This window comes from Aspergillus alliaceus (genome assembly GCF_009176365.1).
Source record: "Aspergillus alliaceus strain CBS 536.65 unplaced genomic scaffold BDW43scaffold_44, whole genome shotgun sequence".
In the NCBI taxonomy this organism is placed as follows: Eukaryota; Fungi; Ascomycota; class Eurotiomycetes; order Eurotiales; family Aspergillaceae; genus Aspergillus; species Aspergillus alliaceus.
Window position 1 is genome coordinate 236,158 of NW_022474727.1, and position 27,219 is coordinate 263,376.

Genomic DNA, 27,219 nt, shown 5'->3' on the forward strand with positions numbered 1-27,219 from the left:
CTCTTATCAGGAATTCTTAAGTGTATATAATGTATTATTGAGCTAGAAAGTTACATACATAATCGTCACCAAAAAATCGATTCACAATACATACGTTGAACCCAATAAACATAAATTAGAGGACAAGAGCACCTGCGACCGCTGCGACTGCAGCCCCAGCCATACCCAGGCGAGCTGGGTGAGTTTCTGCGGCGGCTCCAGTCGATGTCGCGGCGGTGGGGCCAGCTTTGTTGAAGTTGCCCAGGCCGGCCGTAATAGTCAGTGGCTCATAGAGGACCTCTGCAGAACCGGTTCCAGTCGCCTTGGTCGCAAACGAAGTCGAAGTGGATTGTCCCTTGTACGCGGCTTGGACCCCGAGTGAAACGGAGCAAACGGCGGTTGCTGTTGATGAGGTGATGTCGCAATCTTGTACAAGTGTACCTGTGCCCTTGGCGCCCAGTGTGTTGAGAGTATAGACCGCGCTCATAGTGAAGGTGGAAGGGCCTTGGGTGATGGTAAAAGGTTCGGTGATCGGACATGACGAAGAGTCTTTTTTGCAATTCACGGCGTAAGTGGTCGCCTGCGCATCCCCACCCACGACACTGCCTCGCAGCTCATCAAAGGCGATGGTGTTATAGTGACCGTTCAGGATTTGGACAACGGTGGTGGAATCGTCAGCGGCAACAGTGGCCGACAAGCTGGCCACCAGGAGTAGGAGAAACTGGAGGACGTGTACCATCATGGGTAGAATTAACCGAATATTGCGTGGGAAACAAGAAATATTTAATGATTCCCCAACAGGGAGTAAGAAAGTCTTAATCTAGGGAGATAAGGAAGGACCACAAAAAATTATGCGGTTGAACTGGGGTGATTCTACTATATAAGCGACTCGACTTGACTTGAGCGATATCCGAAAGACACCTAACACTTTTCGAGAAGGCCACTGGCTGGACCAGGATGCGGCTGAAAGCCAGATACACTCGGATTGAGTCATGGAGAGGGTTGTCATGGTCGGAACCAGGCTTTTCCAGGACACTAATCGAGGCGGTGGTCACTAGACAAACTCTGAAAAGGACAGCAATTACCCGTATAGGGATTGATTGGGCTGATCGGGACTTGAATTAATGAATACGAATGAGGGTTACATTGCAAATCGTGCCCTAGTGATCTGGTTCGGGAGAGCTGTGCCATGAAAGAAGGTCAGTGGTTTTTGACGCTTAACGTACTGATCCAATGGTTTTATTTATTCACGTCAGAGTAAATGACCAACTATCACTGTGATATTACTCGGGTGACAGAACTCACGGTAAGATATTGTCAAGGGCTTTTTCTTCTTGCTTAGCGATCTCTTCGCCCTATCACGATATCAGGTGACCCCCACCGGGGTTCAGTCTTTCCCCAAACGGGTCAAGCCTGCATAGAAGTAGATAAGAAGTTGGGTGTGGATATGTAATGAGCCATACTTGAGTCACATTAGATGGCGAGACACACGACGAGGTTACTTCTTTCTTTTTTTCAGACTCCTGTAATCACGCTGATTTTATTCATTATTCTTTATATGGTGGAAATAGAGGTATTTGCTTATGTTGGCTGGGGTAGTGGTTCCGGCTGGTAGTCCTGATTGGACCGGCTACTGGGTTGATCCGGCCGGTATGTGGATTTAGGCGATAGTGATGAAGATAACTCTAGATAGCAAGAAAAATAAAATCATGATTTTGTGAGAAATGAGCTCCATATAATGCCCCAAGAGATTATATATGCGATGTATGAGTCAGATCTCGAGTTCTGCTTTTATTTGATCTAATAATTGTTGTGATCTCAGGGGAAAGATGGGCAGAATGATGCTGTATCAGCTACACATACGTAGCCTACTGAGGACCGGATGCCATTCCGATAGATCTCAATTCTATGGACGACTATATCAACTACCTTGACTGCTTCTTCTCTCTACTAATGGGTAAAGCCTTCAGGGGCACAAGAGTTGGTGATCCGGCCAAGCCACTAGGTGGTCACGTGTCTCGTATAGATTCATAACAATAATCAAAGTAACTATTGTGTAGAAAGAGTATCTTGGTGTCACGCCCATCATACGGACAGTTATATTTTGCATATTGACTATAGTGTACTGTATAATCATCTTCTGGTTGGAAATAGTCATCATGGAATACTCATCCGATGACAGGTCGTATTAGTTGTAGTAGTTGTAGTGCTACTAGCTAACTGGGATATTTCCCGTAAGTAGTCTCAGCTGTCTTATTCTGTTAAGATCTCCTTAGGGCGCCACAGGTATAGGAGCACTTAAATACAATAAGCAATATGCAGATGAGCACTTCAAACTTCTCGTGGAGTCCTTGGATATGGCACTTCCGCCATATAAAAGCATGATCTGAATTGTTAAACTCGTCCAAGTGGGAAACGATTCTATTTCTTGAGTCGACTAAACTTAACTGTGCAATTAAGTTTCTAGGTTTTCTTTTCTTGTTATTTTCTAGTTGCTTTTACATTCATTTATCGTGCTTCTAATCATCTCTACTAAGACACTTTCTTAGCCCTTATTCTTCTCTAGAATAAATTCCGCTGCAGGGTCAGGATTCCGCAAATAGCCCACATTCCATCCCACCGGTTCTAGCGTGTCACTGCCAAAGGACGGCCTCAGGCTTTGTATCTTCCAATTGGGTCGCATCATCACGTCACTCCCAGCACTGATGGAAGTCAAAGGGCGTGGAATGAAGGGAGGAAAGTACTTGCTGTTGGCAATTACTTCCGATGATACAATGCATTTTTTCCCTGTGTTTTACTTTTTAGCTTTCTACTACTAATTCATATAGCACAGACACTCCAATGTCATAGTCACATAGACAATGTTGCTCTTCTCGATCGTGGTACACCACTGCATCACAAGACATAATAGGGAGGTTGTCAGGTTTTCTCAATTCTAGGGTGCCCCTTCTCGTTCTCCCTTAGACAAAGCATACTCTAGCAAGGGGTAGGCGTGGGCAAACTGTCAACTGCTCTTGGCCGTATTACCACAGAAGAAGGGTGAGAAGCGATAATATGTCTCATCAGTTTGTCGGTGGTTACAGATGGCTTATTCTGCACTTCTGGTACTTCTACTTTGGCCGTCTGGACTGTAGTGTCGAGGATGGGTGGAATCGCGGCGCCCTATGGCGTTATAAGCTTATAATGTCATGACCATTCCATTTCTATACGTCTTGAAATATATTTGGATAATGTGTTATATAGGGCTCCCAGGTACCTTTAACCCCTTTGATCGTACCGTACACGGTTGATCTGGCGGAGCCGAAGCAGTTTGCTCTCAAAGATATATTAGCCAAGTATGGTAGTTGAGTAAGCATGCTCAGGATAGGAACAGATCTGAATTGATTGGGTGGTATGTTTGGCGCACGCCACTGGTGGACGTAATTGCATCTCGAGCATCTATGGGACAGCCATTTTACTTGGCAATCGCGCCCTGCAGCTCAGCGAGACATGTCGGTTCTAAGAGGTTACAATTTGAGCTGACATTGTCTCCCATTTGAATAGCCGAGCCAACACTGGCGTGATGGAGCTACAAGGAAAATTACCCAAGGAGGATTAGAAAAGCATCTAATCCGGCTTGGTAAGGAAGCACTCCCACGATGATCCATCAATCTCCTGGACAATAGGCGGTGGTGGTGGTTGCATTCGCGCAATGATGTGAAGGATCCTAACCGTCACCTTCGTTGTGTGTGGTGGCATTCCCGGCCCTTCGTTGAGGATAAGTCCCACGCCGCGGCCGCAATAGGTGCTGAGGGCACTTCCCACATCATGCGAAACCGCTAGTCGGTCCACTATTACCGGGATACAATGTACAAACTGCCAACAGGGAATGCGTTAAGGGGTACCCCGCACATAGGGCTCTGTTCTTATCGAAAAGCCCTCGAGCGGCAGGGGATAACAGCGCGCCAGTATTCGCAGACTGTGTCGCACGGACTCTTTACAACATTCTTTAGTTATAGGACAACAATATTAACTCATTCAATGCAAAGTTGATGCTGTCACCAGACACAATCGTTATCCATACTTATGCGGGACATTCTGGCCATTAATCTGTAACAAGTACCTGATAGCTTTGAAATAGGACTCCTCAGTTAACGCAAGGCCAAACTGGGTAGCATATTTTCCGCCATTCAGGTCAGCAGAGGCTATTTCCCCTTTCCCGGTTCGTTAAGTGAAAGAAAGGGAAGAAGGCCTCGACCAGCCGCTTGGGATTCTATCACGGGTCGTTTGGTTTCTTCCCTTGAATTCCGCTCAACTTGCAGGTACCCTGTGGCTTGCCTGGGGTCTCATGAGTTGTACACCGGACATACTCGCGAACCAAATATCATAATCGACAGCATGGACGTTATCTCCCTTTTGTTCCTATGCATGTCTATGGCCTCTTATTACTGATTTACAAGATATCCAGCGCGCAGTCAATTTACTCGGCGCACAATGATATTCGAAAGAGTAGGATCGTTTGCACGTGCTCACTGTTTCGAGAGGAACGACTACTTAAATGTTATAAACATAGCTTATTGTACCATTTTTGGGTGCATTCTCTGGATTAAGTGAAACCTTCAGATAGACCAATAGACTTATCATATGATGCTGCTTCATTCCTAGGGCTTCGGGGCATTCCGCCGCAGTATACTACCCACTCAAAGAACGAGCTTCTCTATTTCCACTTATTTGACGCATTATCAAACTATCAGAAGTATAGGAGCTGTTGGGGACCCATAAATACCTTCACTCCTGCCCCTAATTTACGCCATATCCATCCGTCTTTCTAGATCCTGTTCTACTCTCATAAAGATTCTGCCTTACTGTGCTGATAGATACGTTCACGCGATGAAGCCGGCGGTTACTTTCATTGGTTGTGTGTCTATGATTTCTGGGGCCCTCTCATTTGAGAACGCATGCAGGGAAACCCTTCACTATTGCGGCACAACCTTGATGAAGTATAATGGTATGCATCAGATAGCCATCCTTTTATAATACTGACTTACTCAAATGCTTTGTAACTCGAAAGGATACTCCAAGGAGGAAGTGAAGTCTGCCATCCCGTGGCCTTCACTTGCGCAAGCTAATTTCCCAGCACTTCTTGATCCGGGAAATGCAATCTTCAACTGCAAAGACGCAAAGGGAGGTCTGCAGCTAATTACGTTCTGCTATAAAGGATGTACAGCGCCCGCAGATGGTGACATCTGTGCTTCTTGATCTTAGGTAACGCCTATATCTCAAGTTTTGCTAAAGCATTTCAAGCTTATTATGTCTATAGGTTAACGCCCCTTTTCACGGCTAGTTTTCGATCCGTTGTATAGGGGTACCATTAGAGAGTTTTTTGATTATTTAAGCTTTTAGTTCTGACTTGATTCGGGCTGAGTGTGATTCAATATGTTTAATGCTTCCTGAGCCTTGGCGCGTACATTGATTGCACAACCGTTTGAGTTAAAGGATCATTGCAGAGCAGGATAGGGGCATGGTGGCGACAGATACTGCGGATACTCAGCAATTGGGCTCTCTTTGAATGGAATGGGCTGGGCCCTCTCGCTGATGAGTGATTCGAAGCTTTTACCGTGCAGGATGTCCGCTAGGACCCAGGAAATGAGGTTGATTGCCAGTACAAGTTTTGCGAATTTCTAGCGCTATAATAATAGTTACATTGCGAGCCCGAGTGATGGTCCTGTCCCGGGTGTGGTCTGGAGATAGATGTCCTTTTTGCTAGGTATGGAATCAAGCTGATGGAAAAATTCTTTCGGTTTCTTCATCTAGTTGTTGTCGTTGATGTTGCAAGACACGATGACTGTGTCCCTGGACAGTACCCCTTGCTTGCTGGCGGGCCCAGAATCGAAAGGTATGGCCCATTTCTGCAATACCTTTTGACTGCTGCTCCTCTGTAGTATTGGTTGGATGGTGGTGAGTCATCAAGGAGAATAGGTTAATAACAGCGAAGTATTTTATCTATTGTATTCGATTAATTTCTGATTGCTCCATCCAAAGAGAATGACCTGCTGAAAGTATCGATTGAACCTTGAGGCGAGAACCAACGCCCTGGCCCATACTGGTCCTACATTCCATCATCAGCCACAAATAATGCCTTGCTTTACTGTTCTTCAGCAAAATGTTTTGATAACTGCTCAGTAGTATCATTGCTCTCAAAGCTTGCAACCTACCGCATTCTCCTCTCCTCACTGCACGATTACATATTATGCCAACATCCCCCGCATTCCACACTTGACACGAACCTCAGAATCAATTTGTTAGCCATAAGGGCCATGAGTTTGGTTGATACTGCCCACTGTGAAGATATTGATTACTTTCAGAATATTGCACTGTTTGTTGATCGTGGCTTCCATTCAACATTATACCAAGACGTGACCTAGCTGCTACTAACTCCACCGGCTGTGTGATCTAATCCATGTTGCGGTTGGGGACCTATATGCATCTAATGTTTATAGGGCCGAACATGTAGATTGCCACTCTCGGGTTCAAGTCAGTCCCATTGTGGAACGAAATTCGGGAGGATTATATTTAGTGTTCCGTACTATATCGTCGAGTGATTCCTCTACTGGCCATTCTGGCTAGGTATGCAAGCATGTTTATTCCGGCCCAGATGTCCAGAACCGAAATGAGAGATGTTGAATCCGGGTAATTTAGAGTCACACAAGCTTTCGTTGATAGCTAGGTACGTAGCAAACATGGATATCTATCCACGCTCTCAAACCGAAGTAGCTTCTCAGAACTTCTCCAATGGCAGTACCCTCGTGGGTGAATATCTCTGGCAGCGCTTCCGTCTACCGTCATAGGTTCACATTACAACGTTTACCCAATCAAACGTGTGCGAATACATCTAACCAGGCACTTCCTGAGGCCTAGTGACATATAGCTACCGGGGCATCGGTCCTGAGATGATAGGAAGCCTCGTTTAGAGGCATTCCACAGTTTCATGGTCCACTTCTGTTGAGGGGAAATAGTAAGATACATCCGTACAATCGGCCTGTCGCCATAACCGTCGAATTCTCATTGTTTACACCCAATTTCTCGCGTTGCCCCAAAGGGAAAGAGTCTTTAAGGCCCACAAATGCTTTTTATAGCTACCAGAATTGGCCCGTTCCATTCTTCAAAATCCATTACTTTTGTCACTCTGTACACGAGCAGGCAAACCACATTCAGCAGACCAGAGGAGCTGCAAAGTAGAGCCATAGATTGGAATATAGTAGATCTCTACTGGAATCTCCATTTGACTTGCTTGGCTTGCTAATTGATATCAGGCCGACTATACAGCATCCTGGTTTAATGCGATTATTAATGGCATCGGACGCATAAAAGGTCACCAAATACCTTACCCATTATGCTACCAGGACTTATTTCACATTACGAGAACTGCGTCAGAAAGCATACTCTACCCAAGCTCCAGTACCCTGATGGTCCATTCATCTCCAATAGGGCTAGCGCGTGATGAACTGTAAGTTAGGGCCAGCCAACGCGTACAGACAAGTGATAACATTTCTCTCCATAGTTGGTTCCAGAATTACGGACCCTTTTTAATGTCGGTATGGTTGTTTTAATCGCTCGTATTGGGTTACGCTATTATAACTGTGGCTGCAGTGAGCTGGCATTCGAGAACGGCATCTCGCTTCTAATTCCGATCTTCTATACTGTCTGTACAGCAGGTCGCTATCTATTCTATATTAAAGACAACAAAGCAGATTTTACTCAGGCTGCAATCAATATATTAACAACGGAGCAGACTTTCTGCCTTATCCTTGGAACGATGAGATATTATTATGGCATACTCGTACCTGACCGTGCTTTGGCTCCTGAAGGCTAGTCTGCTCGTGTTATAGTGGTGCTGGACGAGAATCTTGGGGTGACATCGGCTGCTGCTCTCTTCTCTGCTGTCTGTGCGCTGACATATATGGGGGTTATTCTTGCTATCTCTCTCTCCTGCATTCCATTCCGGAAATATTAGCAGCTCAGGCCGCTGTCTGTGAATAGCTGTATTCGACCATCAGCTATTTTCATTGCATTACATTGCATTGGCGGTCGCAAACGTTCTCTATGATAGGTATCCTTTCTCTATTATCAGTTCTCTATGAGGTGCTGTCTTTGAAATATGTTCAGAAGCGAATCAGTGGTACGTAAAATCGGCAGCATGAGGGACAGCTGCCACTAACCTTTCCATAGATTATTGCTCTGCCGATTATTCTCTTGACTAGGCTCCATATCTTCAGGAGGAAGTAAGTCAAGTAAGTCTCAATCCGTACATAGTCTCTATAGTACCGCTTACCAGGCCACCAACAGCCAACAGGAAAATCAAAGCTCTGTGCTTCCTTGCTTCGGGAAGCATGATCACCATCTTCGCGTAAGTGTATTCGCTATACTGTGTAACCGGAGGAACAGAATAAGGAGTCTGACTGCCGCCACTGGATAGCATTATGCGAATCTCAGTAACTGCGCCCGATTCAACGCCGCTGAACAGGTTGGGGCCCCTTTCCATGCCGCAAGTCGGTACATTTAACTAAAACTAGCCTACGTTGCAGATGGGGGATGAGCGAAATGTTCATCGATACCATTGCAGTCTACATCCCAGCTTTTCGAGTCATTCTTAATGGTGCTTCACGTAATCGAAGCAATAGCACCGCCAGTGCTTCAACCGTTCCATCAGTGTGGCCCTCAAGCATGTATGAGCTGCCTGCGTCATCAGACTTCGAACCCACCTCGCGAACAACACTCACCTCTTTAGAAGGAAAGACTCTATAACTCTATATTATGATGTCTGAGGCGGCTGAAAGGGCCGTCTCAATAAATAGCAAGCTACGAGAATGGTTTCCCGAGGCAGGGTTGTTGCAGGGTTTTCACCCGATTAGGTATCCCGCAAGGGCCATATTGAACAGGTTGTCACGCAAGGGTTCCCCCCGCTAGCAAGTTGCATCGCATAAGAGTAGATGTGTGGCAGTGTCTATGCTTGTTAGTCATACTCGACCAATCGTGTCGCCGGTTGTTGCCGATCCTTGACCAGACGATTTGCCTCAACGGGGATCCTGTTGCGGAGACGTCGATCTGCGGGGCGGCGGGAGAAATATACCTACCCTACCCTTTCCTTTCTCTCTCTCTCTCTCTCTCTCTCTCATATTTATCTCCGTTTATTGTTGACTTTGCATCTAACTATCCGTTTGCTCCAGTGCCTTCGGAACACTCAAAATGCATCTATCGCGACCGTTGTTCTGCACCCTTATTGCGGCTGCCGTCGTTGTCGGAACGGACATCGATTCCAATGATATCCCTACCCAATGCCAACAGGTTTGCGCGGCGGTGGTGAGCTTGACTGCAACCTGCGACCGCAAGACCGACGACGACAAGCAAGAACAAGATTGCATCTGCAAGGATTCTCAGGCGCCGACTAGCATCCCCTTATGCGAAGCGTGTATTGCGCAGAATAGTCGTGATGGACACGATAACGGTAACCTCTGCCCTGAATCTTTGTGCGTGATTGTTCCAGGCCCCACAGCTAATCGCTGAGACAGATGCCAACGACCTCGTTCGATCCTGTTCATTCAGCACCACGTCTTACAACCCCGCGGCTACGACGACTTCTTTCAACACCAGCAGCACAGCGACTCATTCTGCGAGCAGCTCATCGACCGCTTCTCGCAGTGGAACCACTACGGGGACATCTCCAGCTCGAACCTCGGACTCGGCCGGCGTCGTACTGTTTAGCCCTGATTTGGGGCTTTTCGGCTCTGTGATCATGGCTTTGCTTGGCATCATGCAAATTTAAGCTCTGTGATGATCTCTTTCGCTTGATCTGGTCTTTGCTGTGCCACTCAGACCTGTATGTAGAATACTTCCGAAAGCGAGATATGGAAGTGCTACATAGTTTATGCACCCCGTTCGATCGAAGATGCTTCGCTAAATAAAACTACGAGGACTTCTCGTTCGTAAAGGATTTCTGTAGGTGCATTTCATCCATTTCCATACGCACCCGGGTTTCATATTCTCTCCAGGCTGCGCCACAGCGGTACGTGGTTGTGACTTGTCCATGCAAAAAGTATATTGCTACGGGAAATCCAATCGGTGGTTAACACTGGATAACCCTTTTGTACCAAGAGTAAGGACTCGAATCCCGCTTCTGCTTGATCTGATCATCACAAGTAACTATTATTGTAGAAAGAATATCCAACGGCGAGGGTCACATACATGGATGGGGGTTCAAAAGGAGAAATACACGCCAAAATTATGTATAATTAAACAACGCTTAAAATGGAATTTTCATAACTAACTAGATTACACAAAATAGAAAATAAAAGCCTATAATATTATCATTCATTTGTGTGCTTGTTTCGTAAACGAGCGGATAGGTACGTATGTATACATGGTACAGATCACAATGGATAAGCTTCTCCATGATAACTCTTATTATGGTGGCCTTGACTAGCTAAATGGAAGCTGGTAATCCTCCTGGTATCCAGCGCACCGGAGCAAAACAATAGTGATGTATTTCCCTGACTTTGTATCTTCAGGACGGCTGTGTTCGGGGAATGGAAAATGAGTTAAGTGGCTCAGCATCTTGACCAGTTTCAATTTTGGTTTAATTCATACATTTCTCTACAGTGGCTGCTATTGGTATGTAGGTTAACCTTGAGAGAGAGGCATCTTGTAACAGTGTGTTAGTAAAGAGCTCATTGAGAAAGATTGACTTGAGCGAGGGGAATTGGTTCATAGCTAGGCCGTGTGGGTTACGTTAGTATATCTAGACCTATTGTACCGCAAAGTACCTCAGTGTTATACTGGTCATACGGATCCAGGCTACTTCCCAACGCGGAAATCTGGCCGATCGCAGTCTTAAGCCTAATCTAATACTGAGGGACCTCTAAGCAACTTCGTGCCTAATCTTAAACTAGATTTAGGACGATCATAAACGGCAAAAAAAATTTCCATGATGTATAGTTTCTCTAGTACTTGACGCTAGATCGACTTCATGGAACTTTATATCGATGATTTGGGTAGGATGACGGCACCGGGATAGGTCTATGTAATAGTAATTGTGGGTTTAGTTACTTTGCCAACGTTACCTCTAAAGTAGACCACGTCACGACCGGTTAATATTCCTGACTATGCAAAGGAAACTCACTTTGACATTAAATTTGGAAAATTGAATTACTTCATAAAGGCATCATATTCAATTACGTAACCTATTTCCTCAAGGCAAGAAAAAAATGAAAAGAAAAAGAAAGGAACAGAAAACAAAAATTAGAATAGAGTGGTTCTGGAGCCAAGGAGTATATATATCAAATAGAAAAGATCAAGAATGTATCAGATTACTGTATTTCTTTACGTGTCAATCCTATATTGTTCTGGGCACTCATTAATGAAAGTTTCCAGGCAGTTACTCCTTTATCCATGCATTCCCTTTTACATTAACATTCCTGTTCTCGTATGATCAAATCCAACAGCTTGAAGGTCGGAACATTTGAGCGCTCACACTTCCGAAGCCCTACTTGCGCATTTAAGCTTTCCGGCCGGCCCGCTGTGTGGGTTTACTGCAGGGCAAAACAGCGAGCAAAAGCAGCATGTCAAACACAGAAAAGAAGCTAATTAGAGCTCTATAGATCTCTGAAAACAGCTCTATATGGGGCCAACTGAGCTACAGATAGTGATGCACTAATGCAATTGAAGCTTACTGTACTGGCATCCCACGGTTTTCCGAGCATGGCTACCATGGTCCAGTGAGACTATATGACATACGAGATAGATTACTTTCAACGCTCTTGCTCGTTTTGTCGACGGTTGCATTGACCCAGTTATCTATTGTAAGATAACTCAAGATATATTCGATGCAGTGATTTAGTGACGTTGACGACATAGTTGAACGCCCTGGAATGGAATGCATGACTTGGAAAGCCCCACGGGGGATACATCATGCTCATAATGCAGCGTAGAGATAACTGGGTTCAGTATGTTCTTGCTCCTGATACAAATACTTTGGAAGTGCTGTACTGCATGTCGATCGACGCCAACTCCTCATAACAATCCTTAAAACAAAACGTTTACTAGGGACGAAAAGGCAACCATGACCACCATAAACAATAAGGCACACCAGGCCATCTGCTCGTACTTCATCGGGCCCAAGGGAGCTAATATAGATGAATTCAAAAACAATATCCATAGAATTCTGAAGCACGTGCGAACTGCGCGAGAGAAAACATTCTATGCGGAAGATGAAGTGAGTAACTTACGGGAAACTTAGTAGTTACTGTAGCCATTGATATACGTCTTCGTTAATAATCGAATGTATTAGGCATTTATCCCGGAGGAGATTAAGAAAACGGAGGAATTCCAGCGACTTACCAAGAATTTTGGTAATGCCATCGACGAAGCGGCGAAATTGTTAGGCGAGCACTCCGTCCCGTTTTGGACCCCTCGCTATGAGGCGCATATGACAACGGACGTTAGCATGGTCTCCCTGCTTGGATACTTCATGACCATGATATACAATCCCAATAACGTTGCGACTGAGGCAAGTCCCTTTTCGACCGCGGCGGAAATCCTAGTGGGAGAACAGCTGTGCAGATTGCTGGGATATGAGACCAAGCATGTTGCTGGCTCGCCTGCTGGGTGGGGCCATATTACTTGCGACGGAACCGTGGCCAATTTGGAGTCCATCTGGGTAGGTAAGTAGGAACCACCTGTCATGAACTGTATGGCTCCTAGTTGACCGCGTGCGCTGCGATAGCCCGAAACCTGAAGTTTTACCCTCTCTCGCTGTATCTGGCTATCAAAGTGGGTAACCTCAGATTTGCGGCTAAAGATTTTGAAGTGGAGACTTGTACTGGCGCGAGGAAGCGCTACCTCGACTTGTCGACATGGGAGTTGCTTAATCTAAGGGTCGAAACCGTACTGGACCTAGCCAAGCAATTGAGCGACAAGTACGATATCTCACCAACATATATTGAAGATGCACTATCCGAATTCAACGTTCAAACTGTAGGTAAGGATGCACTAGAAAGGGAATTCGGCATTAAGGACCCGATTCGCTATATGCTGAGCAACACTCGCCACTATTCCTGGCCCAAAGGAGGGGGTAAGTTTTGACCTTCATTTTGTTTTCGATTTTGGCTCTGCCAGACCGGGGGCGCTCCCGTACTTAGGGGAAAACATCTGACTGTGTTAAGCAATTGCTGGTATTGGCTCGCAAAATATGTTCGGAATTAAAGTCGACGCTGAGGCTCGTGTGGACCTTACCGACCTTGTTGCTAACTTAGAAAGATGCCTTAAAAATGGGCAAGCAGTCTATGCTGTGGTTGCTGTAATGGGTTCTACAGAGGAAGGAGCCGTGGATCGTTTGAGTGAAATCCTGCGGATCCGCCAGCGGTTCCAGAAAAAGGGTCTATCATTCCTTGTGCATGCTGACGCTGCATGGGGAGGCTACTTTGCTAGTATGCTTCCACGAAAGTTGATGGCGCGGGCCGCCAAGGCAGATCCGCTCGAAGGAATAGAGAAAAGCGACGAAGGATTCGTGCCAGGCCTTAGTCTCAAGGTCGAATCGCAGGAGGATTTGCTGGCTCTCAGATGTGCAGATTCGATTACCATTGATCCACACAAAGCAGGTTATATTCCGTACCCAGCTGGAAGTCTGGTGTATCGGGATGAGAGAATGAAGAACCTCGTTACGTGGACGAGCCCTTACATTGGGAGGGGTTCTTTGACGAATATTGGTATATACGGCGTAGAAGGCAGGCAAGTCTCATCTATTTCGCTGTGGAAGCGACAATGACCATGTCTGGACCGCTAACCCCAAGTAGTAAACCTGGAGCAGCAGCGATGTCAACTTGGCTTGCCAATGAGTGCATTGGTCTCAATGAAAAAGGTTACGGAGCTCTCCTCGGCGAGGCTTCATTCACTAGCAGCAGGGTAACTAGACCACATCCCTTTCAATAGCCAATTCCTGACCCATTGTCTAGATTGCCGCTCATTGGGCAGCGCTGACGCAAAAGGACGATAAATTCATCTGTGTACCACTCAACCGGCTTCCATCAGAAGTAAATGGCGGTGATGTGGAGGGAGAGAAACAAAAGATACGTGAACATATATTGGGCAAGGACAATGAGACTATCTACGAGAGCAAGGAGTTGATGACTTTGTTACGTGCGCTCGGTTCGGATTTGAACATCAATGCCTTCGGCCTCAACTGGCGCTATGCGGACGGGCGGTTAAACGACGACATTGAAGAGGCCAACTATCTCATGCGGAAAGTAGTTGAAAAGCTCTCTATCAGCACCCCAAATGACAACCCTGTCGATATCAAGTTCTACCTCACATCGACCGAATTCAAGCATGATGAGTACGGGGCCTGTGCCCAAAACTTTATGCGCAGACTTGGAATTGATCGATCCAAAGAAAGCTTGATGGTTTTGCGAAATGTTGTCATGAGCCCCTTCCCGACGCGAAATGGTTTCTTGCAGAAGCTCATGGATATATTCAAACAAGTCGTGAACGACGTCGTTGATGTAAGGCCAAATAAATACCTAAAAGTTAACTGATATTGCAGAATTTAGCTAACTTACTGCCTCGATTAGAAATGTCGAGAACGGAACTGCGTTACACACCCCGAGCATCATAATTTTCTTATTCAAGGCATAAAAGATCCCAGCGTCATCTATCTTGTCTACCGACCGAACTTCCAGCTAGCCAGATCCCGTCGGCAGTTGATATTTAGGGTCTGCCTAGACAGTAACAGCATGGACATATACAGAACAGTGAAGGATCAAGCTACTACTCCAATCTTCCTAAAGACAACACAAGAGACCTGTCTAGAGGAGATCATCAACAATGTGAAGACAAACAAAGAATTCAAGCTGCCGGGAAATCTGTGTAATGAGCAAGGGCGAGTATCTTTATCACAACAAAGGCATCAATTACTGACCGATAATAGGGACCATCTCGGCCAAAAAGCAATTGATGTCCATATTTGCAAGATTATCAAGAACCGCTCTCTTAGTTCCCGTAACCGGGAACCCACATATCCGAGGGACTATATGCCATTCTATTTGTATGGTTCTAATGAAGAAAAACACCTCTCACATATGCTTCTCAAATCCCCGAATGTTGAGCTTTGCGCTGCGGGGTTGAAACTCGACCTCGACTCCCAAATCGAAGACGGGGATCTCCGCAAGGGTGTTATACTTTGTCTTACCGACAGATATGAGGCATATATGCAACCTATTCAGGCCCCTTCCCCAAATAACTCCTTCTTCGCGCCTCGCAGAATATTCAATGTCAAGATTTGGCCAGACCTAAAGCGGCCGGACGAGTCTGGGCCAGATCTATTACCAGAGTCTCTGAAGGACTTTGGCCCTGAGATTGCATCAGGGACCCTAGAGCTGCCGGCTACGACAGAGCTTCTTGTAGACTCTGTCAACATCAACAAGGACCCATACGCCGACACCCCCGACGGCAACGCTGAAGAATGGCGTAAGTTATTTGATGAAATTCGCGCGAAGTTGAAGGATCCAGCGTTACCGGAAACAACTTAGCCAGAGAAGGAAGCCTAACTGGCTTGACTTTATGGTTTGGCTTTCAGTTCCATATGTGTTATTCTGATGCGACACATTTAGGCAATTTAGTATCATTTCCTGTGTACTCGTGTCGTACACTTTCAAGGTGTGCTAGGGTTGAAGAATGGGGGTTTTTCTTTCTTTTTTTATTGTGAACTAGACACACATCCCCGTGATCTGAAAAGCACAACACTGGCCATGGAATGCTCATGCCTATAGTTCATATATCCCTCGGCGTCGAGACAATGCCGATATGTATGTGATTCGTGAAGTCTTGAAGCTCTGAAGAACACATTTGAGCAGGTTTACTATGTAGCATATTAGTAGTGTTTTCTTTTTGTAAGCTGTGAATCAGCATGGTTAAAGTGGAATGAATCTACTTATATTTTCAGTGGATTGGATCGGTACTTACAAGGCCTGCGTAGCGGCACGTGACCTCAGGTGCTACCCTGATTAGAAAGAAGATCGACCCCGCATCTTGAAGTATTACATTCTGAGAAGTAACTGGAACAAAGTAGGTTTTGGTATATCTTTGAATCATCTACTAGCTAAACTTTGATTTTGACTGAAATCACCTATTGTTGGATATTCCGTCAAGACCACCGATCCCCGTAAAATCTCCGCGAAAGTCTCCGAGAGGAACCTTGCGAGCCACCCGGCAAAAAGTTATAAAAACCCCATCCATAGGTAGACTCAAACAACTTGCAATCGTAGATCATCTCTTCCACCTTTACAGGACGCTTATCCTTCAGAGACATAATAACCTTCAAACCTTACTTAATTTCAGTATGCAGCCCAGTCATTTCCAGAAGTGCGATTGGGATAGCACCGCGTCCGAATATTCAAAGCTACCCAAGGACGGGCCGTTATTGGTTCCCTGTAAGCGCCTGTTGGGGGCGATGCACGGCACTCTGAGCTTTGCATCTGCCACCACAATCATCGACATTGGTTGCGGTCCTGGTACCGCAGTCAACTTCCTTATCGATGACTATGGACACGACATACCACCTCAATCTCGGGTGATAGCGACTGACTATTCCACGGGAATGGTGGAAGTGACCAGATCCCGTGTCGAAACTGAGCGGACATCCGGCAAAAAGAACGCGAAATGTTGGGGTCAGGTTGAGACCATGGAGCTCGATGCCCAGGATCTTTCCGCTTTCCCTTCAAGTAGCGCCTCCCATATCATGGGGAGCCTTGTCTACTTCATGCTCCCAGATCCCCAGAAGGGGTTGCGTGAGGCCTATCGGGTGCTGAGGGCCGGTGGTGTCTTCGCCTGCACCAGCTGGGCAAGGGTTCAGTGGATGCAATTCATGGATCAGGCGGCGCAGGAAGTGCGCAGGGCGGCGGGCTCTGAGTCGGTAAGTATCCTTTGCTGGGTATCAACAATTTTTAAGGACGAGCTGATTGACATGGGGGGGAAGCATTCAACGGGCATGCGGTTCTTCCCCAAACAATGGGGGGACGTGGCCGGCGTGAAAGGCGAATTAGAATCCGCAGGATTCCGTGACGTTCATTCCGAGTACATCGACTTCGATTGGCTTGTTGAAGATCCCGAAGCGTTCGCCGAGACGATGTGTAAAAGTTCCAATCCTGGCACCAAAATGCTTCTGGGAGATCTTTCAGACGAGAAGCTCGACCGTGTCGTGGAAAGCTACACGAGGATTGTTAAAGAACATGGCAATGTATGCAAAGGTGTTGCAGTGCTGGGTATAGGCACCAAGTAGAGAGGCGTGTCTGCGATACATGTAATCTGGTCAAGTACGTAGTATTGGTACAGTGATTCGGTGATGGTCTTTTTGGATTTAATATGGTACTGGTGTTCAGTGTGGTTATGGTACGCCTTCCTGCTACATAGTTAACTAGCTATCTTGAATTACTAATGCCATTGCCTTCGTGGTGTCCATACCTACAGTCCTGATCCTTCTAGTTCTCGGACCTAAGCAGCGTTTCAATAAAAATTCTTTTCTGCTCAGCTCAAATTAAGACCTTGTACCGGCGCTGGTATTTGTCGAGCGGGAAGAACTATCCAACAATAACATAATAGACTTCTTGGGTCAGAAAAAGAAAAATCGGTTGACTCGTACCCTAATACCCGACAGATATATATATAAGTATATGGATGGAACAACAAGGCAGAATCTAGTAGTGGAAATCAGGCATGAAGTCAGGCGTTTGCTCCCCTCATTGATTCTTGCTGACGAATATTCAAAATTCTTGAAGGAAGCAATTTTCAAGGCATTACTCATAATCCAAATAGAAATCTACTGGATTTGTTGGAGGTGATTATTCGCCAGGCTGACACAACAGTAATTCAAATTTAATCCAATTTAAGCCGATGATTATGAGGGTTCAACCCAGATCACACCGCCTTCCTGAAGCAGCGTATCAAGCTTAATAATTGCTGACTGATGGTTGGCGAAGCTCGATCAAAGTTGAAGTTGTGATACAGGAATAAGTTGAGTAGCATGCTAGCTGGGGCCAGCGAAACCGTCGAGGCCATGGCGATTATATTTACTTATCGTATATGACGGTTAATAATCGCTTTCAGATCATAGTACATCGGCCTTAGGTGCTATCATCCCGTTGCCTCTGTCAACGTCGACATGCCTCAAATGGAAATGGCGCCGCCGGTGGCGTCGTCGGACGGGAAGCAATTCGTTAATCAGGAAGTATTGATATTAACCGTGGGATAATGCCTCGGTAATGGTCGAGCAAGGCGATTGGCGTGCGCAGACGTTTCTTTTCTTTTCTTTTCTTTTTTTTTGTTTTCCCTCTTTTCCCGATTTACTTCCCCGTCTTTCCCAACCAACCGTTGTCTACTCTATGTCGGAGACCGGCTCCAAATATTCTTAACCTACCTATCCCCTTCTTGACCCCTTCATACCTGGAGGTTTACTGAATCTACGTATTTTATTGGGCGGGATACATTGCATCGATCCTTGAACTACTCGGTCGTATCCAAGACCCAATCTATTGATATTTGGAGCGTTCTAATTAACCGGGTTCTCGTGTCAGCCGTGGAACGATGCTGAGGCTGAGCCCGCAATCTTCCCATCCGCATTTTCATGATCTCGATCTGTCGCCTGACTAACAAAAGGCCAGAACGGAACGAGGAACGATTGGTGGAAAATGCGGTGGGTCCCCCGTATATTTAACCATGAGCCTAAACGTCTAAAACAGTGCAGATAGTCTGGGGTGCGGGGGAACCCCAAGGGGAAAGTCCTGTTCTGGCTAACACCAGGCTCAAGGAACACGGGGAAATGGGCAAAACCCCGGTGGGGCAATGCTCTTTTCTATCTCTTTGGCTGGTGTAAAGGGTCCGAGCGAAAGCTTCGAGGGCTTGCAAATGCAAACCTAATGCTATCAGACATGCTTTCTCCGTTGGTGACGGAGCATCAGCTTGGGGGCCGCTGGCGACATGGAAAGTAGATATGGAACCCAGGATCCTTTTCCTCTCTTCCCCTTCTCTTTCCTGGTTGCTGACACGCCGAAAGCGAGTGGCCAACAAAGAGCCCTACCGATCGCCAACCGTCAGTATGAAGTTTCCCAAGACCTACAATACGTATTTCGTGGCGTTTATCGCTACCGTTGGCGGCATGCTCTTCGGTTTTGATATTTCGTCCATGTCTGCCATCATCGGCACGCACCAGTACAACGATTACTTTAATAGCCCAAGCGGTATCCGTCAGGGTGCCATCGGTTCCTCACTGGCTGCTGGCTCCGTGGTTGGCTCGGCCATTGCAGGACCCATCTCGGACAGGATTGGTCGCCGTGATTCAATTATGTTTGCCTGTCTGTGGTGGCTGGTCGGCACAGCAGTTCAAACCGCAACCAATGGCTTTAGCTCATTGATTGCGGGTCGTGTCCTGAATGGAGTTTGCGTTGGAATCACCAGCTCCCAGGTTCCCGTCTACCTTGCGGAGATCGCAAAGAAGGAAAAGCGTGGTCAGCTCATTGTGATCCAGCAATTGGCGATTGGTACGAGCATGCTTCCCACCAATCTACTCTCCTCCCAAAATGAAACTCATGCCTTCTAGAATGGGGCATTCTTATCATGTACTTCATCGGTTACGGATGCAGCTTCATCACCGGCCCGGCTTCGTTTCGAACTGCCTGGGGTATTCAATTTGTGCCGTGCGTGTTCCTCATGCTGGGTCTCCCCTTCCTACCACGTTCGCCACGATGGCTTGCGAAGGTGGATCGTACCGAGGAGGCCATTGCGACTCTTGCGAATATTCAGGCCAACGGGAATCGCGATGACCCTCTAGTGGTCGCCGAGTGGGAGGAGATCACAACCGTGCTTCAAGCCGAGCGGAACGCCCTTCCTGGCTGGCGCAAGTTTGTGTATAACGGCATGTGGAAACGAACTCTGGCCGGCTTCACCGTCCAGATGTGGCAACAGAACAGCGGCGCCAACGTGATGACCTACGTAAGTCGTCCGCCACTATCTTATACGCAAAATGAGCTCACCAAGGCAGTACGTCGTGTACATCTTCATGATGGCGAACCTGACCGGCAATATCAACCTCATCTCCTCGGGTGTGCAGTACGCGCTCTTCATCATCTTCACAACCATCATGTTCTTCTTTATTGATAAGACTGGTCGTCGCCCTCTTCTAATTTACGGTGCTCTTGCGATGGGCTGTTGCCATTTCGTAGTCGGTGGCATCTTATCGTCCGGCGAGTATGTCCCCGGTGGCGTGGGCGGCAATCCCAATGTCTTGATCAGAGTTACAGGAGCTCCCTCTCATGCCGTTATTGCTTTCTCGTACCTGTTGATCATCATCTACGCTCTCACCCTTGCCCCCGTCTGCTGGGTCTACGCCGCAGAGGTCTGGTCACTCGAAACCCGCGCCACAGGGATGGGTATTGCGGCCATCGGTAATTGGCTCTTCAACTTCGCTCTGGGTCTCTATATCCCTCCTGGGTTCCAAAACATCACTTGGAAAATGTTCATTGTCTTCGGCGTTATGTGTGTCCTAGCCGCTATCCAGTTCTACTTCACATACCCCGAGACCTGCGGAAAGACACTCGAGGAAATTGAAGAGATGTTTTCGCCCAGTGGCCCTAAGCCCTGGCAGACTAAGCCCGGTGGTTCCAAGCTGGATGCGCTTGTCGATGATGTTCGTGCACACCACAAGCATATCAACCTGGAAACCAAGGAGATCAAGGCCGGTGTTCAGGAGACAGAAAGGATTGCTTAAACCCTTCCAGAGTAGAGTGGCCCGGTGGAATAGGGGAATAGGTTTCCACCAAATAATTTGTTCTAATTGTTAGTTATTGCTAAGACTATTACGAAGATAATACCATAACTAAAATTTGCGAGATCAGTGCTATCAAATGAATCTTACAAGTCAAGGGAGTTTGAGGAGCAAAAATATGGTCAACACAAATGTGATCAAGCTTACCGGCGGTAAAAGTATGCCATGGCGCTTTACAAAAGGGGGATATAATATGATAACTTTTTAAGTCCACGATTTGGGGTCGGGAGCTGGGGCCCCGGTGCAAGAAAGAATCGTATAAGGAGGGATTTGGCTGAGAGGGCATTCTTACAAACCTATGCCAAATCAATTAAAACACCTTCAAAATTAAATGTATGGTAATTTCCAATAAACCATTTAGATTTAGTGCTGCCACTGGCTCCGACGTACCAAGTTGTCCTTTTCCAGTGAAGTTGAAGCCCAAGCCCAGATGGTTGCTGCCAGAGTTGTAGTTTGACAGAAGATTGGTGATCAACCTCCTATTATTACAAATTCAAGAAAGTCAGAGGGCAGCGATGGAGTTGCCAACATGGAGCCGACGAAACCTTTCCGTGTGTTTATAGCTAGGCCTGTCTCGTGCAGTATTTGCTAAAATAGCCCGTGCTGGTGTGTACGAGATGCTTTTGAGACTTCCAGAATGGTAGTACCACCAGCTACCAGGCATGAAAGCAAAATACATTTAGCTATTCCAGACTTGTTGCATGAGGCAATTGTGTTATTTCTGCTGTCTGAATGCACAATGCAGAGTCTCCGCCTTTCCGATTATGATTGCCTGTCTTCGACCCTAGGTTTCCTTGCGATAGACGCCCACGTACCTCACATGCTGGATTCAGAGTGACAAGTTGGTTGTTCTGGAACACCTACCCAGAGGAGATCAATCATTGGGACCATGCTGAAATGAAAGCCTTAGCTCAACGGGGACTTGGGCCCCTGAAAGCATTAGAGTGAATGAATCCTAGGTCATGAATTAAGTGGGAAGCAAGCAGAGTTTAGAGGTTGATGAACAATGGGGAGGGAGAAAAGAAGCAGTAATGAAATGGTGGATGGGCTATGGCGAGACACTTTCAAGTATAAGTATTATAGGGCAGAGTTCATAGGAATACCGGATACCATCATCCAATTGGAGTGACTTCCTACCGGTGTGCTCATGGTATTTCTCCGTTCCCACTAGGAACAGGCCCTTGCTAGTAGATACAGGTCAAGACTGAGAAAATAGACCAGGACAATAAGTCTCTTCGGAGTTATTGGTTCTGTAATAAAATCAAATATAGTAAGATTTTTATATCTCAGAGAATTATGATTCACTTATAGTAATTTCCTTATAGTATATATGCTGCGGGTGTGTTTCATTGCATTGTAAATAGAGACTTATGAGGAAAGGGACCTACAACTGAGCCTTAAATGGATAGTATTCTTTAATCTAGCATCTTGCGGGTATATGTCATGATTGCAGGTCGCCAGCATAGTCTCTGTCTACATCTCTTATCTCAGTCTCTATGCTAAATTTGAGTGCCTTTCTAATTATCAGTCCCTCGACCATCAACTATCCTTTTTCCTCCTCGATAGCTCCTTCTTCAGTAGTACTAACCTTAGGCAGAAGCCAGCCTGGGTGAACTATGTTGAAGATCACAGAGGCAATGACCATCATGGTCCCGTCGAGGACAATGAAGTACGGTTCATGGGTGATGAGGAATCCATCCCACCCTTGTAGCAGCTCAATTGTTCGGTATACACTCCGAACATAAACGGCCACCACTGCTGTTAACATACCAGCAAGAAGGGGCCCGATTGTTGATTTTGTTGCGGCTAGCACCTTCATCTTCGTTACACGGTAGAGAAAATCAACCATGAAGACCACGAACGCAGTCATAGCCGCCATCTGAAACACGATACCACCGACCATAATATTAGTTCCCGGTTTTGTATCGCCATCGACCTTACCTGTTGCATCTGCTGCCATACCTCCACCAACTGCTTGTACAATCAGGGATACCAGGTCACAGATGCAGAAAATCCAAAGGTATAGTGAAGGCGTGAGGATAGATGATTTCTGGCCAAAGATTTTGATAAAGCTCCCAAGAAGGACATAGAGACCGGCTGTATAAAATGTGGGCGCTAAAAAACGCTGGAGAGTTAGCAGGCTCCACAGGTTCAGACACAGCACCATAAGTGGGAGGTACCAATAATCAAGGTCACAATTTGAATTAGAAAAGGCGTGTTTGCATAAGGGCATTCAGCAGACCATATTCGTGCAGCCCAGCCCAGCGTTTCGACTTCATCACATTATCAGTCCAAACCTGGTGAGGCTGGGGCAGAGGTACGGAGCCTACTTATAGATCCAATAGCAAATAAAAAACACCACCATGCCCTTGTCCATGCTGCTTGTGCGACATGGCCGGATGTTGTTACAGCGAAAAGCGCCGTGAATACAATGCCCGCCGCTTGAGACGGTATATACCCGTAGGAAGTATCAACTCCAGATATATAAGAATGGCAGGTGTCCTGGAGTGAAATTTGGATTTCAACGGCCGTTGCGTTTGGCATTTTGGTACTTTTCAATCAGCAAGAACATCGAATACAATTTTGCCTTTTAAAATGAAGTATGACAGGGTGAAGACAAGAGCGGAAACCAGGGAGGAAAGATACAAAGGGAGGGATATAAGCAACATATATGCAGAACACTACCATCTCTAACCTTAGATCGGTTTCTATTTTACTCATCGTCGGACTTCGGGTCTTGGAAGCTGCTCGGATCAGCAATGCCGAGCACACATCGGACGGAACGGTTAGAGGTATCCTATTATGATGTTACCATGGACAACCCGGTCACAAACGCGGTAGGCTTAAGTGAACTTGTGACTCAGGACAGCATCCTATATCATCAGCAACACTACTTATGGGTTTGCCCATCAATCCTTTGTCACAGCATATAAAACGCCTCGTCAGAGATGAGACCAGCTTCGGTTCGGTGCTCGGCTTTCGACAATGACTTGTCTTAGATAGGAACGAAGTTAGTTCTACCCAACTATCCGAAACATCCGGCTCTCATTATTCATTGCGTCAATGGCTCTGCAAGGTGCGCACTCAAGCCTGCGGGTGGACTCAGTGTCAAGTATCCCATTGGTGAAACCCTACGGGAGATAAAAGGATGCCACATGCCCGAGCCACTATATCTATGCTTAACGAGTGGAGTTGAGCTCCTCTGACTCTGGAATAATGAAAGCATACGCTGCATTGCCAAAGCACGCTCAATTGTATCTGACGTCACCAGGCAAACTAATTTAGTCGGTGCATGCCGCTCCACTAGATCTATTAAGTATTACCTGAAGAACTAGGACGACAGCTTTGTTGACAGGGAGTGTGATGCAACGTTGTATCTCCATGCAGAGTCCCTTTAAGGAGAGTGTAGCGTACCGAGATATATGTGCCTAGAATAATTCGTTGAACCCAGCTCTCTATATTTTGATAGCTATGCGGTCCCAATTCCGGACGTGACCTGCTCTAATTGGCCAGTCTTTGACCGAGCGGCTCAAGATAGACGAGAAAATATATTTATAGCCTTATCCCAGCCCCGAGCATTACTTCGGTACGGCCTCGGCACGGCAACTTCCCGTGCAATGCCGATTACTCAGCAGATGCTAACTAACGTATTCCACGGTCGAGTGACGCGCACGGCCGAGTGACGCGGTTTCGCCGCACCCACTACGATTTGACGCTTTTTAACCATGAAAATAAATTTCAATTAATTTAATTAGTAGTGAAATATAAAGCTATTTATTAGGGCAATTTCTTATAGTATGTCTAACTATTCCACAGCCACTGCAGCGCTGTGAAGCTTGTCTGTAAGATACTGGAGTAGATTTCTCAGGCTGCTTATTAAGCTGTGTATTAAGCTGCTAAACTTGATTTTGGCCTTTCTATATAGATCAAAGAATATTAGTCTCTATTATAGTATATTTTCTAGCTTTTTTTCTATATTTTTGCTTATTCTCAGCTTATATAGCTTTAATTTCTTTCTGTAAAAAAATATTGGTATTTATTACCATTTGTGCAGCCTTTTCAAGATATTAAATATAAGTAACTAGACTGCTAGAAAGTCTTCTTTTTATATTAAAACTGTTTTATAGACTGCGGATCTTGTAATCTAGTTAATAGATATTCTGAGAAGTTTGAAAAGCAGAAGAAATTAAGTCTTTAATGTTACAGACCCTTGCCTAGCGTGCCTTATCAAAGAAAGCGGACGCGCAAGGCAGAAAGAACGATAAGACTAGTGTGACAGGAAGACAAGACAAACCACCCAGAAAGGGTAAGAAGAACTGTTGGAACATACGGACGTCCTACGCCGCCTGCCCCTATTGGTCGACCTCGCTTAGTCATCATTTAGTAAGCTAGTTATTTAGATAGTTTGGCCGTTCCGGCCACCCAATAGAACAAGCATACACTCGCTTCCACAAGAACCCCGAATCACGTGACAGGGTATACCGGATGGTATACAGGAAGGACTACGGTATATGGTATAAAGTGTATACTATGGTATAAGAATATACCCTGGCGGGACGGGTATATAAGGACACTCATTCATGTACTTAGCTTAGTTCTTCGTGATCAATCCCAACTGTTACTTAGGATACACCTTTGATATCAAGTTAGTAATCAACTCGTTCGCACTTCCTTAACTACTGAGTATACGTACTTAGTAGGCCTGGCCTTTTGGACTTGAGCTACTCGCGGAACATTGTTGTACATTGCCGGACCTCGGATTAGGTCATACTGTTGGATCCTGGATAGGATCATACTTGGAATCACTTCGGACTCGCTACCTAGGTAAGGTAGTATCGCAACGCAAGGCAGCTAACACTCATAGAGCTCTTGCCCGAATACCCAGGCGTAACATTTAACTAGTGATAGTATTAATATATATACTTAAAAGATAAGTTTAAAAAGAATATACTCTTGATTAAATAGCTTAAGCCTTGTCTCTATAAAACTATTGTAGATATTTACTAAAGTAAATACTTTAGCACGTGCTTTAAGATATAGACATAGAAAGTCTTCTTTATTAATATAATTATTGTCAGTACCTATATATTGTTCAAGAAGCTTTCTGTACGCGCGTTTAAGCGGGCCAAAAACATCAATATCTAGTAGCTGAAGAAGCTATAAAGCATGGACAGGTATATAGAGACAGATAATTATATTCTGCTTGCAGAAGTTATTGAATTCAGCAGTCAGATAACTGCTATAGCTATCAAGAATAAGCAATTGCTTAGCTCCAGTTATATAGTACTTAGAGCATGGTTTAGAGATATCCTTTAGCCAGCAAAGGCCTATTTTATTAGTTATCCAGCCATTCTGGCTAGTTACAATCCACTAGTCTTTAGCAAGCTTAGATTCTTGAAACCAGGTAGCTTATTAATAGCTTACTTTAAGTATAATAACTAGTAGTATATAGATGCCTTTTAAACTGACTGTTTCAATGATTATAACCTATTCATAATTATCTTGAATAACTCTGCGCGGTTGCTCACTGCGATCAACAGCAGTAATTACTTTAGAAGTAGAGTAGAGTCCTATTACAGAGCTGGTCTTATTAAAATTCCAGATATTATCTTTATATATACCGTGTTCTTGAATAGCTGTATAAATAGTTTTAAACTATAGTTTTATAACCCTTGGATCTTCTTGCTTTACATGCTGATAGGTCATTTGTCTTGTATATCGCGTATGTAGCTTAGGACAGCGTTTAATAAAGGAATAGGCCCAGTTAACTCTAAGAGATACTGTCAAGGATATCTACTATTCAGGGTAGAAGACCTGTCAACTAGGTAAGGATACGTAGGCTGGAAGGGAGAGAGAGGTCAAAGGCAGGCAGTAGATATTATTCAGACAGGAGACTGATTCTTGATCTCCTCCTACTACTAACTATTCGCTAATTTATAGCTGATGACTCTGTACGTAAAGGGTTCAGATTTCCCGTTGAAAACCAAACCGTTGATGGCCTGATGTTCCTCATCGGTGGCCGATTGTCCATGCACCTGGCTCAGGGTATCCTGTACGGCCATCAGGCCGAATCGCTATTCCATCTGTGACAGATACAGTAGGATCTTGTATCCATTCATAAAGTAAAATCTGTGCCATTCCACACAGAAACTCCGGCCGAATTGGAAAGCCCTGTTTATCTGCATTTAGAAGTCTTTTTATAAGGACTTCTTCTTTAATAGGCATTAACTTATGGCCATTTGCGCGTGTTTCTGCATGTGGTTTTATTCCTTGTAGTCGTCGACGAAGAGTAGCTTCAGATATCTGAAATATATCAGCAGCTTTCTGATCTGATTTAATTTTTTTATCGTCACTCGGCCGTGCGCGTCACTCGACCGTGAAATACGTTATCTATTCAA

At 45.6% G+C, this 27,219-nt stretch overlaps 7 protein-coding genes across 7 annotated transcripts; 4 read left to right on the forward strand and 3 right to left on the reverse strand.

The window, feature by feature from the left end:
• Positions 1-16: 16 nt before the first annotated feature.
• On the reverse strand, positions 17-1,145 carry BDW43DRAFT_286070 (putative GPI anchored cell wall protein). The gene has a single exon (XM_032043015.1). The coding sequence runs from the start codon at positions 719-721 to the stop codon at positions 116-118; it is 606 nt and encodes a 201-aa protein (XP_031897141.1). The 5' UTR covers positions 722-1,145; the 3' UTR covers positions 17-115.
• A 7,912-nt stretch (positions 1,146-9,057) lies between these two features.
• On the forward strand, positions 9,058-10,253 carry BDW43DRAFT_286072 (uncharacterized protein). The gene is made up of 3 exons (XM_032043016.1): positions 9,058-9,463; positions 9,528-10,111; positions 10,171-10,253. Exons 1-2 carry the CDS (start codon positions 9,205-9,207, stop codon positions 9,779-9,781), a joined length of 513 nt encoding a protein of 170 aa, XP_031897142.1. The 5' UTR covers positions 9,058-9,204; the 3' UTR covers positions 9,782-10,111; positions 10,171-10,253.
• Positions 10,254-12,073: 1,820 nt separating this feature from the next.
• On the forward strand, positions 12,074-15,536 carry BDW43DRAFT_314179 (pyridoxal phosphate-dependent decarboxylase family protein; the record flags this gene model as incomplete). The annotated part of the gene is made up of 7 exons (XM_032047751.1): positions 12,074-12,226; positions 12,302-12,674; positions 12,737-13,084; positions 13,176-13,718; positions 13,820-13,914; positions 13,965-14,510; positions 14,580-15,536. The coding sequence occupies 7 exons, from the start codon at positions 12,074-12,076 to the stop codon at positions 15,534-15,536; spliced, it is 3,015 nt and encodes a 1,004-aa protein (XP_031897143.1).
• A 659-nt stretch (positions 15,537-16,195) lies between these two features.
• On the forward strand, positions 16,196-17,550 carry BDW43DRAFT_286074 (class I SAM-dependent methyltransferase). The gene is made up of 2 exons (XM_032043017.1): positions 16,196-16,918; positions 16,982-17,550. Exons 1-2 carry the CDS (start codon positions 16,346-16,348, stop codon positions 17,282-17,284), a joined length of 876 nt encoding a protein of 291 aa, XP_031897144.1. The 5' UTR covers positions 16,196-16,345; the 3' UTR covers positions 17,285-17,550.
• Positions 17,551-18,307: 757 nt separating this feature from the next.
• On the forward strand, positions 18,308-20,963 carry BDW43DRAFT_286078 (sugar porter family MFS transporter). The gene is made up of 3 exons (XM_032043018.1): positions 18,308-19,538; positions 19,598-19,989; positions 20,039-20,963. Exons 1-3 carry the CDS (start codon positions 18,992-18,994, stop codon positions 20,762-20,764), a joined length of 1,665 nt encoding a protein of 554 aa, XP_031897145.1. The 5' UTR covers positions 18,308-18,991; the 3' UTR covers positions 20,765-20,963.
• Positions 20,964-22,307: 1,344 nt separating this feature from the next.
• Positions 22,308-23,674, reverse strand: BDW43DRAFT_167831 (RTA1 domain-containing protein). Its single transcript, XM_032038694.1, has 3 exons — positions 23,152-23,674; positions 23,002-23,094; positions 22,308-22,936 (listed from the first exon to the last, which is right to left on the reverse strand). Exons 1-3 carry the CDS (start codon positions 23,363-23,365, stop codon positions 22,365-22,367), a joined length of 879 nt encoding a protein of 292 aa, XP_031897146.1. The 5' UTR covers positions 23,366-23,674; the 3' UTR covers positions 22,308-22,364.
• BDW43DRAFT_286080 (uncharacterized protein) lies at positions 22,887-23,674 on the reverse strand. The gene is made up of 3 exons (XM_032043019.1): positions 23,152-23,674; positions 23,002-23,094; positions 22,887-22,936 (listed from the first exon to the last, which is right to left on the reverse strand). Exon 1 carries the CDS (start codon positions 23,540-23,542, stop codon positions 23,381-23,383), a length of 162 nt encoding a protein of 53 aa, XP_031897147.1. The 5' UTR covers positions 23,543-23,674; the 3' UTR covers positions 22,887-22,936; positions 23,002-23,094; positions 23,152-23,380.
• Positions 23,675-27,219: the final 3,545 nt, after the last annotated feature.

Coding starts and splice junctions, on each gene's coding strand:
- BDW43DRAFT_286070 (XM_032043015.1), bottom strand. CDS start 721: ATGATGGTACACGTCCTCCAGTTTCTCCTACTCCTGGTGGCCAGCTTG.
- BDW43DRAFT_286078 (XM_032043018.1), top strand. CDS start 18,992: ATGGAACCCAGGATCCTTTTCCTCTCTTCCCCTTCTCTTTCCTGGTTG. Junction 19,539..19,597: donor GATCCAGCAATTGGCGATTG/GTACGAGCATGC, acceptor CATGCCTTCTAG/AATGGGGCATTCTTATCATG. Junction 19,990..20,038: donor GCGCCAACGTGATGACCTAC/GTAAGTCGTCCG, acceptor TCACCAAGGCAG/TACGTCGTGTACATCTTCAT.
- BDW43DRAFT_167831 (XM_032038694.1), bottom strand. CDS start 23,365: ATGCCAAACGCAACGGCCGTTGAAATCCAAATTTCACTCCAGGACACC. Junction 23,095..23,151: donor ATTTGCTATTGGATCTATAA/GTAGGCTCCGTA, acceptor AATGTGATGAAG/TCGAAACGCTGGGCTGGGCT. Junction 22,937..23,001: donor AATTGTGACCTTGATTATTG/GTACCTCCCACT, acceptor AGCGTTTTTTAG/CGCCCACATTTTATACAGCC.
- BDW43DRAFT_286074 (XM_032043017.1), top strand. CDS start 16,346: ATGCAGCCCAGTCATTTCCAGAAGTGCGATTGGGATAGCACCGCGTCC. Junction 16,919..16,981: donor GGGCGGCGGGCTCTGAGTCG/GTAAGTATCCTT, acceptor ATGGGGGGGAAG/CATTCAACGGGCATGCGGTT.
- BDW43DRAFT_286080 (XM_032043019.1), bottom strand. CDS start 23,542: ATGAGTAAAATAGAAACCGATCTAAGGTTAGAGATGGTAGTGTTCTGC.
- BDW43DRAFT_286072 (XM_032043016.1), top strand. CDS start 9,205: ATGCATCTATCGCGACCGTTGTTCTGCACCCTTATTGCGGCTGCCGTC. Junction 9,464..9,527: donor TCGTGATGGACACGATAACG/GTAACCTCTGCC, acceptor TCGCTGAGACAG/ATGCCAACGACCTCGTTCGA.